This window comes from Drosophila ananassae, chromosome 2R, assembly GCF_017639315.1.
Source record: "Drosophila ananassae strain 14024-0371.13 chromosome 2R, ASM1763931v2, whole genome shotgun sequence".
NCBI lineage: Eukaryota > Metazoa > Arthropoda > Insecta > Diptera > Drosophilidae > Drosophila > Drosophila ananassae.
Window position 1 is genome coordinate 12,424,339 of NC_057928.1, and position 11,373 is coordinate 12,435,711.

The 11,373-nt window shown below is 40.3% G+C and overlaps 1 protein-coding gene across 2 annotated transcripts; it reads left to right on the plus strand.

Moving 5' to 3' along the window:
- Positions 1 to 494: 494 nt before the first annotated feature.
- On the plus strand, positions 495 to 9,022 carry LOC6506524 (myophilin). Of its 2 annotated transcripts, none has more exons than XM_001957682.4 (3): positions 495 to 753; positions 7,709 to 8,050; positions 8,110 to 9,022. In XM_001957682.4, exons 1-3 carry the CDS (start codon positions 700 to 702, stop codon positions 8,278 to 8,280), a joined length of 567 nt encoding a protein of 188 aa, XP_001957718.1. In that variant the 5' UTR covers positions 495 to 699; the 3' UTR covers positions 8,281 to 9,022. The 2 variants fall into 2 exon arrangements, with proteins under 2 accessions (XP_001957718.1, XP_014764802.1); XM_014909316.3 differs by lacking the exon at positions 495 to 753 and adding an exon at positions 7,507 to 7,639.
- The last annotated feature ends 2,351 nt before the right edge of the window (positions 9,023 to 11,373 follow it).

Below are 11,373 nucleotides of genomic sequence, written 5' to 3' on the forward strand. Positions count from 1 at the left end.
TTACGATTGCAGCCATGGAATTTTTTTTTATTAATTGTTGTGGATATCTTTCTTATCACTTAGCCTTAGGAATTGGGATCACCAGAGTAGCCTTCTATATTTTCAAAACAGCAACCGTTAAAAGAAGGCCTATGACATCACCAGTCCCCAAACAGCTGACTGATAAGCCGCAAGAGAGCCAGAGAGCAGCGACTTAAGCTTTAGTTCTCTCTTACTAACAGTAATGCCAAGATAGCTTTTTAAACAAAAATATTAAATAAATATAGTTTAGTTTATCTAATGATTCATAAAAAATGCAAGTCTAATCATTTTATTTGCCCAGACTGAGTTTTTTGTTGGAAAAAAAAGTAAAAACGATAAGAAAGCTAACTTCAAGATGCTCCTAACTACATAGCTGGGAATCGAACTCCTACCAGCCATTTACAAGCCAATCCGGCAACTCTGGCGCGAGCAAAAGCTTTTGGGTTTGAGAGGTTTCCTCGTGCTCCCCGTTTTCGTAGCCATTCAATTCGTAGTAAGCTCTCGTTCCGAACGGTCGCAACCTAAACTTGGCTTTAAAGACCCTTGCGCTCCGTTTCATTTCGCGGCAAACACATTCCAGTGCACAGTGCAACGCGCCCAAGACCAACCTACATTTTAACCAAGTCCCTGCAAACCCGTTTCTCCAGCCCAAAAACCACTACTCTTCAGCCCAAAGCCATGTCGTCCAACCGAGCTCCCAAGTCTGGTTTCGCTGCCGAGGCTCAGCGCAAAGTAAGTACAATACAACCAAAATCCAAACCCCAAATACAAAAAAAAAAAACAAAACAACCCAGTAAACAAATTGCCAAAAAAAAAAAAGAAACAACTTTTTGGAGCGTGTGTGTGAGTGAGTTTTGGAGCTGCATTGACTTTATTTGGCAAGTTTTATCTCCAACCCAGTAAAAATTAGCTAAAAATGGTCTCAAAATTGCCAGCGTCTAACAAGGAATGACCTCATTTCGCTGATAAGTCGAAGAAGTATATATAATATACAAACGATATTGAGCTGAATGCGTAATGTCTAAGCTTGGAGATGATTTAGGTGATTTCAAGTCATTGAAAGTTTTGGGTGATTCAGAGGAATGGGTGAAATACTACTAGCTCAGGGACTTATTTCATAAATTTTATAATAGGAAATTGGATTTGGGACAATGAAAGATTTAAGACTTGACTCTTCCGCTTCGAAGTCTGACAATTGAGCTTCCTTGTTGCCTAGCCCTAGATAATTGAAAACATTAGTTCCGTCCATTAGGAGCACTTTGCATTAAATGCACTCATACAAATGCATTGTAGGGGGGGTACTCGCACTCATGTACCCTTCGACAGTTTAGCCCTCGATGGGGGGTTACGCAATCCAAGCCGCCCCTGGCCAAGCCAGAGTGAAATTGTATATGTCGCCGGCAAAGGGGATTAAGTGCAGTACTATTACAACATTGTCCAAACAAAAAACCAAACAAAAATTGGGAAAAATAAGAATAAACATAGTCGAATGGAAAGTATACTCTTTCTGAGTATAAATTTTTTGAAAAATTAGTATTATCTGAGAGACCTTGTTTATCGACTTTATCTTTCGCATATTTTAATCACAATTACGGTCAAGTTCTTGTAAACAAGTCTTGGAATTTCGATCAAGTTCCATGAAATAATGTTTATCTAATTAGTCAGGGTTTCTTTTTCAGAAATTCTTTGTCGCATTGGGTATAAGATTACAGAAAACCTTTTTCGAAAGAAGGGAAAGCTTGTTGGTATTGACATTTCAGCTTCGGGCTGCCGTTCCGCAAGCGCAGCTGCTGGCGCGATTTTAAACTTCAAACCGCCGATCCAATGCCTCTCGGATCCCCAGGAGCCTCTAACGATGATGTCACCTCCAACTGCCTCATCCATCTCCTGCTCGCGTCCCTTTCCCCCAACTATTATAGCGTCGTTAGTTTCGAGTATTTTTTTTTTCTAAATGACGAGACTTTGAATGCGTTGCCGGTCTCAGAAAATAAAGCTCATATCTCTACACAAAGAGAAATGATTTGATATTCTTTTATGATTTATAATACTAGAGATTATAATTTAATTTTATTTTTAATTAAATATGATATAGTAGTAGTGTGAATAATTTCTATAATTATTTTGTCAAAGAGAAAGTTTCTAGAATTTTTTCCCGGTGATCTTTTAAATGGGGATGAAGGTTGAGGGGCAGAAGCGATAGCAGCACCTTTTCCATCACTCAAACTCACACATGAGCACTTTAAAATGAACACATATACTATATAGCGTTAGCAAACAAAAGTAAGGTAAAAACGTAAGAAAACAAAAATTGTTATTTGCCTCATGGGCTCTCTATAATGTTCCCCCCAGCCCCGACAGCCGTTCAGGTGAGCGAGTGTGCGCCGACTGTCGACTTTTATGGCCGTCACCGACAAATGGGCAAATATCTCAAATTTCGGCCAGGGGATCCGTGCCGCCCTTCTTCTGGATTGCAACACCAACCCTTCCTTAATTACAGTCCAACTTCTCAGACCCAAACTACAAACTGTCACATAAACAAAAGATATCTAAAGACTTCAAGTTGCAAACAGAATTTGTAACACTTTTAGTGGAAGGGTTAACGAGTACCAATGGATATTTATGAATATTTACTTTTAACTTACTTGTAAGAATTAGTAACTCTTAATAGCTAATTTTTTAGGAGAACATCTTAAACCTTGTTTTAAATATATATATATTTAATAGATTGTTTAATAGATTAACGATTTTCAATTAATATTTACTGGTAACGAATACTTTTACATTTTTCTTTAGGTTATCGTTTTACTCATGAGAAATAGTTCATCTTAAAAGCTATTTTCTTAAGGAGAACGGCTTTAACCGTGTTTTAAAATATATTTTTAATAGATTGTTGTGATTGATGAGTTCCAATAAATTTACTTGTAACGAAATACTAAACCTTTTTTTTCATTTTCTCATATTACCTTTAGGAAAAGTTTGTAGAACAGTTGTTAATAGCTAATGTTTTAAGGAAATATCTTCTCAAACCTAAACTACCAACTGCCGGTTGACGATTTCCAATTAATATTTACTTGTAACGAAATACTTTCACATTTTTTACCTTGTTTCCTTGTTTACCTCTAACCAAAGTTGTAAGATCCTAAAAAGCTAATGCTCATTGTAATAGTTTTAATTGAAGTAGTTGTAGGAAAAATCATTATAGCCTAGTGGGACTACAGTTGTTTTCGTGTTGTACCTCATCAGTTGAGGCACTGGCCACGTACTAATCACCTGGCCGCATTTGGAGCTAAGAATCCACACTCAATTAGCGCTGAATGGCTGGAAAGTGTGAGTGGCTTTACATCCGCGGCACGCAACGCTGACGACTGCCCCTTCCTCTTTATCAGTACGGGCGACACCTAAATGGAACACCCGGCCCACATGGGCTCCAAGTACTCCACCATACCGATCCAACCCCCCTCTCAGACAAGAACCACCCGTGATCCCCCCTCCCCAAAAAAAAACACTTGTTGGCCTGGCCGTCGGTAACCGTCATTTTTAGATAAGCCATAAATAGTCGCGGGAGGGAGTCGACACAACAATTTTATCATAAATCAAATGTTGTTTTGGATTTCCGGTGAAACTCACAGGCAATACGAGTGAGTTGGAGGGGGTAGGGTAGGGGTTTGGAGCACTACCCCCCTCCTGGATAAGGCATTCGGATTTGGCGAACAACTCACTCAACCTCAAGCCAAGTGACAAGCTTTTTCTGGCCCCGGCCGGCCATAAACCAGATACAAAAATCATATAATTGACCTCGTTACATTTTTGCGGATTTTGTTTATGTTTTTGGTGTGGCATTTTTGTCGTTTTTCCCCATTTATTCGGCCCCAACCTAAAATATCGGTCAGCAATTGTCATGGATCATGGATCATGGATCATGACACATGATCGCGAAAGAAAGCCAGATCGGCAGTCTGGCAGTTGGGATTGCAGTCGATTGGATTGATTTTTGAAACTGAAAACCCCAAAAAGCTTACGTAATGGAACAATGAAGTGTATTTTGTTAAGTGATGCGTCAACGGACTGCGATTCCCTTTCCGACAACGCTCACATATTTAACTAATCATCGCCCATCTACGCTGAATTATTGCCAAAGTTCAGATTCGAGCCATAGCCGAGCCATGACATCATCGCCGATCGCTGGATGATGGTTTTAAAAAGCCATCAGCCATCAGCCATCAGCCAAGCAAAACGTGCCCCTGTCTTTGGGCATATTATTTGGGATCCTATCCTACGACGGATTATTATGCAATGATCATCAGTCTCTGTGTGTCTTAAGACTCCTCCAGACAACCAAAATGTGCGGTGGGATATTCGCAAAATATATATTTGCTAAATGGGCGGAAACTTCCGTCAAAGTAGTGTCTGCGCTATGGCTTTTCAAGAGAGACAAAAATGAAATAAGAGTGCATTTTGGCAAGAAATATAAGTAGTATTTTTAAGATATTTTATTCACAAGATACTTTATGAGATGAATCAATATTTTTGACAATATCTTAAGCAATTGAATTCCCAGAAATCTCACTCAATAGTGAAGCCTGATTCATGCTAACAAAAATAACTAGTTATTTATGTTGGACTGTCGAATTTTTTCACTTTCAAGCAACGTATGTTACGTAGGTGTGAATTAAATTGAATTGGCGTGGGCAGTCTTCTCCCAAGATAATTTTTTTCCGGGGTTTCAGCTGACCCACAGCTTTTTTTTCGGGGTTTAGGTTGGAAGTTTAGTTTGGAAAGCCAAAGGGGAGAAATATGCGGGAAACATGCTCAGCCAGTTTCATTTTTTTTTTTTGGTTGAAGCCATTTCAATTTTAATTTTAATTTCACTAAAAGCCAGAAGCGGACAAGGCAGGCCAGGGGCCAGGCTTGGCTTAGCATGTCGCGGTCACTAATGCGCATTGCGTGTGGAATCCCATCCACCCAGAACGGAACGTACTTGAAAAGATATGGGGGCCTAACCCAACCCCAACCCCATCAAAATTAAAATGTACATCATAAGCCAGGGAAATTAATTAGGTTCTTGAGGTTTATGAGCAGCATTTCATTGTCACGCCGTTTTGTAATTGCCGGTAATCGTGTTTAATTCATCAACTGACCTGACCCATAGACCCAAAAAAGATGAGACATGGTCAGTGTCATGATTGGTGGCAGGAAAAGCGTTAAGGAACTAACAGTAACTGACGCCATTTCTAGCGGGAACAGCGATGACCAATTTTCCAGTTCCGTTTTTAATTATTATTATTATTATTTCAAGCCTGGAATTTCAAGAGTGCCTCGATAAGGCAGCTGTACAAAAAGTTTATGAACATATTGTTTGTCTTTGTACTCCATTACTGAGTGAATTTCGAGTCAACCTCATAGCTCACAGCTCACAACTCACAGCGCTAAACTAAACAAAAAAATACAAATGAAATACATGAAATGAAATGCTGGCTCCAAGCTTTCCGACCCAGCTGCTGACTCATTAAAACAACGCTAAAAATATTTCCACAAATGGGGATCAGCGAAGGGGAGCGAGTCTAAAGAAACAGCAATAATTTCGCTATAGCCACATTCTTAACCATTTTTCATTTAGTTTTCGAACATTGTTCCATCGGCTGTCAGTGGACCACCAACTGTCAAATGTTGTTGGAATTAGTGGTTGGTTAGGTGGTTAGGTGGTAAGAAGTGATCGGAATTCATTAGTCTCTTAACGGCTTTTTATTTATGTATAATATGCATAAGCCAGCCGCAGAATCCCATAAACATATTTATTCCTAATCAAAATTTATTCAGCTGGGGCCCCGAGGGTGTCAATTTATCTGCCACCGTTGATGATCATTATGATTAGAGGAGTCTCTGAGTTATGATCATTATAAGGGACAGATTCTCCAAGAGAAGAATGTCAATCAAAATTGATTTTATTAATTGTCTCACGCTTCTCGATTCTTTGATGAATGTTTCTGTTTTTCTGTTACTTGGTACCATTCTGGATCCAAAACTCAGTTTCTCTTTTCTGTCTCTAATGAACTGACCTCTGCTGTTGAGGTCTTGATGACCGTTATACCCCAAAATTCGGACAAAGCAATTTGCCAAAAAGCGTCGATTGCAATTATTGATAAATGCCTGGCAGAGACCTGGCAGCCGGCGATTATCGCCGACTCTCTCTCTGATAAAGCCATTTCCAGGCCATTAGCATATTCCTCACCCGACTTCTCCATATCTCAATGATAGATCTCTGGCTTTTTATTAACCTCCAAACACTAACGATCGTAAAGTTTTATGTTCCAACCGACTAGGGACTACCGTTTTAGGGGGAGATCCAGTAGAGCTCTATAGAAGGAGGGGATACTTAAATGTGGGCAAAGTGCATTCACCTCAAAACAAAGTACACACAAATGCAGGGAAAGCTTCTGGCTTTATTTAATTTTTTCATTTTAATTTTTTTATTTTTTCATTTTTAACTGCCTGCCCCTTTGGACAATTTACGAGTTAGCGGGCGATAAGGAGTGGAATACCACTCAATTGGCGACAATCGCTCCATTTGTTGTTTCTGAGATCATTCATTTTAATAGACTCGCCGTCAGAAATAAATCACACACAAATACCATTAAATAATGATGTAATTTTTAAGGGAGAACCTCAACAACAATCAAATATAAAGTTATAAAGACATACCCTATCTATTTACCTTATCAATCAGGAGTTCTTGTTTATCTTTTTCATAAAACACTTCCAGCCAGAAATGCCCAAAGTAATGATATAAAAATTAATTGCTTTGTATGTTTATTCTATCCGATATAGTTTATTGGACTTGTTGGCTTCATATCCAAAATCTGAAATCTGCCAACGACATCAATTCAATTCAATCAGAATAAATACGTGTTAAGCGAACCGTTTCGCTGTGACCCGAAAGTTTGGCAAACATTTTGATTTTTGATGGGGATATTTAGTGGCAAGCCAAATTGAAACCCGACACGCAACGATTTTGCGGTTTGTGGTCTCGGCAATCGAGTGGAAATGGCAATAGAAGTGGAGTGGGGGCCCAGTTGAACAACAAGTGGCTATAGCTATGGCCAAAATCGGTGCGAAGGACGCCTAAGCGGCCGGCAAACTTAAGGCCATATATGGTCAAGACGCTCAGATATAGCCGATATACATAGCCAGCCAGAGCTATCGGCATTGGCACCATATTTGCCAATACAATACTTACTATTCAATCCGAGAACAAGGGAACCTGACCGGATTTTGTACACGTTTTCTCAGCCGCATTATGTGAATAATGGGGAGTGGCGGAAAATAACTCAATGAGTGCCAATGCGAGAGCTCAGAACCGAGTGCAATCTTATCCTTATCGAAGCTTCAAAAATACAACTAGCCGACGAATTGTCACGCGGGCTAGACAGGGAAAGACTTATGTTTATAACCAATTAATGATAACTCTCTTATCAGCGATTTTTTTTTTTGGCAAGATAAGAAAGGGGAAATGGCCCACAAATATAATCATGCCTTGCACTGGCTCTAGGTCTCGATTGGGGCATCAGTTTGCAAACGCAGAGCAACTGAGAGGGATTATTTCGAAATGTACCAGTCCAAGGTGCTAAAAATCGATCTAGATTTTTCTTTTTTACTAAATTAACTAATTTATATCCTCTATTTTTTATAGATTAACTCAAAGTACAGCGAGGAGCTGGCTCAGGAATCCCTGGAGTGGATCAAGGCTGTCACCGCTGAGCCGATCAACACCTCCGGCGACACCGACAACTTCTTCGAAGTGCTCAAGGATGGCGTGATCCTGTGCAAGCTGGCCAACGCCCTGCAGCCCGGCTCCATCAAGAAGATCAACGAGAGCAAGATGGCCTTCAAGTGCATGGAGAACATCTCTGCCTTCCTCGAGTGCGCCAAGAACTTCGGAGTGCCCACCCAGGAGACCTTCCAGAGCGTTGATCTGTGGGAGCGCCAGAACCTCAACTCGGTGGTCATCTGCCTGCAGTCCCTGGGTCGCAAGGTAATATATCTTTTTATTATTGTAATTAAATATTAATATAATATTTTTTAAATTTTTAGGCCTCGAACTTCAACAAGCCATCGATCGGGCCCAAGGAGGCCGACAAGAACGTGCGAAATTTCAGCGAGGAGCAGCTGCGCGCCGGCCAGAATGTGATCTCCCTGCAGTACGGATCCAACAAGGGCGCCACCCAGTCCGGCATCAACTTCGGCAACACCCGACACATGTAGACGGACCTCCTCCGCCCCACTCCGCTCTCAGACATTCCGCAATAAAAGCCAAAACCAAAACGCCAACATCTTCCGCAACCGCCAAAGTTTGGCTCTCTTTGCTTTTGGGTTCCACATATTTCACGTTTCGAGATAAATTTGGGATGAGCCCCTGCCCGACCAGATGAAAAAAACAAAAAATCAAAAAACATGATATGATACAGATATATATTTATGATACCGATTTGTATTTGTATTCAGATTGACCAGGCGTATGCTGTTATGTAATAACATAAACTACTTTAATTTAATATTATTAAGTACTCGTACATACGGATCTTCAGGATGATTTATTCTATTTTCAACATTTGCATTTGCGACACGATCGTTTCGGCATCCATGTAGGCATCCTTATAGGCAGCACCCAAAATAAAATATTAAAACAGCACCCTTCACAGATCCTGTGCCATCGAAGACAGCTTGAAATTATCCTGTCCCCATGCAAAATGAGATAATAATTGATCAACCGATCGAAAAGAAAGTGAACATGAATTGTGTTTGATGAAAGTGTCTTCTATCTCGTAGAGTAACGATTACAATGTTGTTTCAAACTAACCACCTGATGATACCAATCAAAAAGCAGAGCATTTAAAGTTAAAACAAATCTATTTACATACAGAGAACTATATGTATTACACACTTTTGAAGAATCTATTTTGAATAATGTCCCCTGTTGAAAATAAATAATTATTCTTTTAACATATATTGGTGGTTCATTCTTTTCAAGGGTTCCCTATTTATTGATTTGATTCGGGGGCATAAAAATGCAGAGTGATGGAGAGTCGATCTGCAAGCCGTTTAAGAATCCCTTAAGAATCGGATGGAATACAGCCATCGCTGCGGGCCCCCTAATACCATGATGGGACCCCTTGGAAAAGTACGATCAACGCTTTTCTCGATCCCGGCCAAAATTTAAAATCAAGGATTTCAAGGATTCTTTGATGCAGATTCACGGGGATTAGAGCCCTGATTCATAAATGGTACTCCGTTTCTGAATCGGATGCGAAATAGTTAAAATATCTTCCAAAAAGTGCGAGGGAAGCGTTGATCGCACCTCTCCAAGGGGTACCATCATGATTTTGGCCAAAAATGGGGCAAAAATTTAAAATTAGGAATTTCAAGGATCCTTTGATGCAGATCCACGGGGATTAGTGCCCTGAAATAAGGCCAACGAGTGGCCAACACAATCTGGTCTTAGCCAAGTTAACACCGGGGGGAAATTAAAATTGGCCAAAAACAAATATTTTTATAAGTTCCTGTTTATTCGATTATGTATATCTCGGCTGTTTCCCTACCGATCTAGAAGCGGGCTACCATTTTGAGATCAGGACGTTAATATCCTTCGATCCCCACCAAAATATCCTTCGTGTCCTCGAACAAAAATTTTCCCGACAGTGAATTCTAAATACATTTGATTTTGTTTGAATTCAAGGATAAATCGTCCTTTGATGCAAAAACTTTTGATGCAGTTGGAAGGACCTTAAAGTCCTGACTCCGAAATGGGATTTTTTTTTTAAATCGGTTATGGATTGCCCGAGATATAAGCTAGGGAACTAATAAAAAATAAAATGTTTGGCCAAAAACATTTTTCCCACGGTGTTAACTTGGCCAATACCAATACTTTTTAGCCAGGCAGGTGGAGACTCTTTTTCCGCATTTTTTGAGCCATCTCAATTCAGGATTGGATGCGAAATGGCCGAGATATTCACAAAAAACAGTTTGAAAAATCGAGATCCACCTACTGGCCATTTCTGTTCGCCTAGTACTTCGAGCCTGGTAGCGGCCAAAAATTGAAAAATTTTCAGCCACAAAAGTCTGTGACGTCACGGATTGAGCCTCTACATGTGACGTCACACTGGGGGGTGTCTTGGCTAAGGGATCCACATATGTTCCACACAGGATCCACCTTCCCATCTGTTACATTTGAATTCAAATTCAAAAATAGATCCCGCCCGCGCCTACCCGGGCTTTTTCAAATTTTCAAATTCACAAATAGTTCCCCGCCCCGCGAAATTTAAATATCAACCGGTGAACCGGTCACTGTAAGCGGTTAACCAAGACACAACCCAGACTAGCCAAGACACCACCAAGTGGTGACGTCACAGATCGCAGCCGATTCCGTGACGTCACAGACTTTTTTGGTTGAAAATTTTTAAATTTTGGGCCGCCACCAGGCTCGGAATACTAGGCGAACAGAAATGGCCAGTAGGTGGATTCTATTTTCTGAAACAGTTTTTTGTGAATATCTCGGCCATTTCGCTTCCAATCCAGGATCGTGATAGGTCATAAAATGCGCAAAAATAAGGCGCATCGAGTGGCCAACACAATCTGGTCTTAGCCAGGTTAACACCGGGGGGAAATTAAAATTGGCCAAAAACAAATATTTTTATAAGTTCCTGTTTATTCGATTATGTATATCTCGGCTGTTTCCCTACCGATCTGGAAGCAGGCTACCATTTTGAGATCAGGACGTTAATATCCTTCGATCCCCACCAGTATATCCTTCGTGTCCTCGAACAAAAATTTTCCCGACAGTGAATTCTAAATACATTTGATTTTGTTTGAATTCAAGGATAAAACGTCCTTTGTTGCAAAAACTTTTGATGCAGTTCCAAGGACCTTAAAGTCCTGACTCCGAAATGGGATTTTTTTTTTAAATCGGTTATGGATTGCCCGAGATATAAGCTAGGGAACTAATAAAAAATAAAATGTTTGGCCAAAAACATTTTTCCCACGGTGTTAACTTGGCCAATACCAATACTTTTTAGCCAGGCAGGTGGAGACTCTTTTTCCGCATTTTTTGAGCCATCTCAATTCAGGATTGGATGCGAAATGGCCGAGATATTCACAAAAAACAGTTTGAAAAATCGAGATCCACCTACTGGCCATTTCTGTTCGCCTAGTACTTCGAGCCTGGTAGCGGCCAAAAATTGAAAAATTTTCAGCCACAAAAGTCTGTGACGTCACGGATTGAGCCTCTACATGTGACGTCACACTGGGGGGTGTCTTGGCTAAGGGATCCACATATGTTCCACACAGGATCCACCTTCCCAT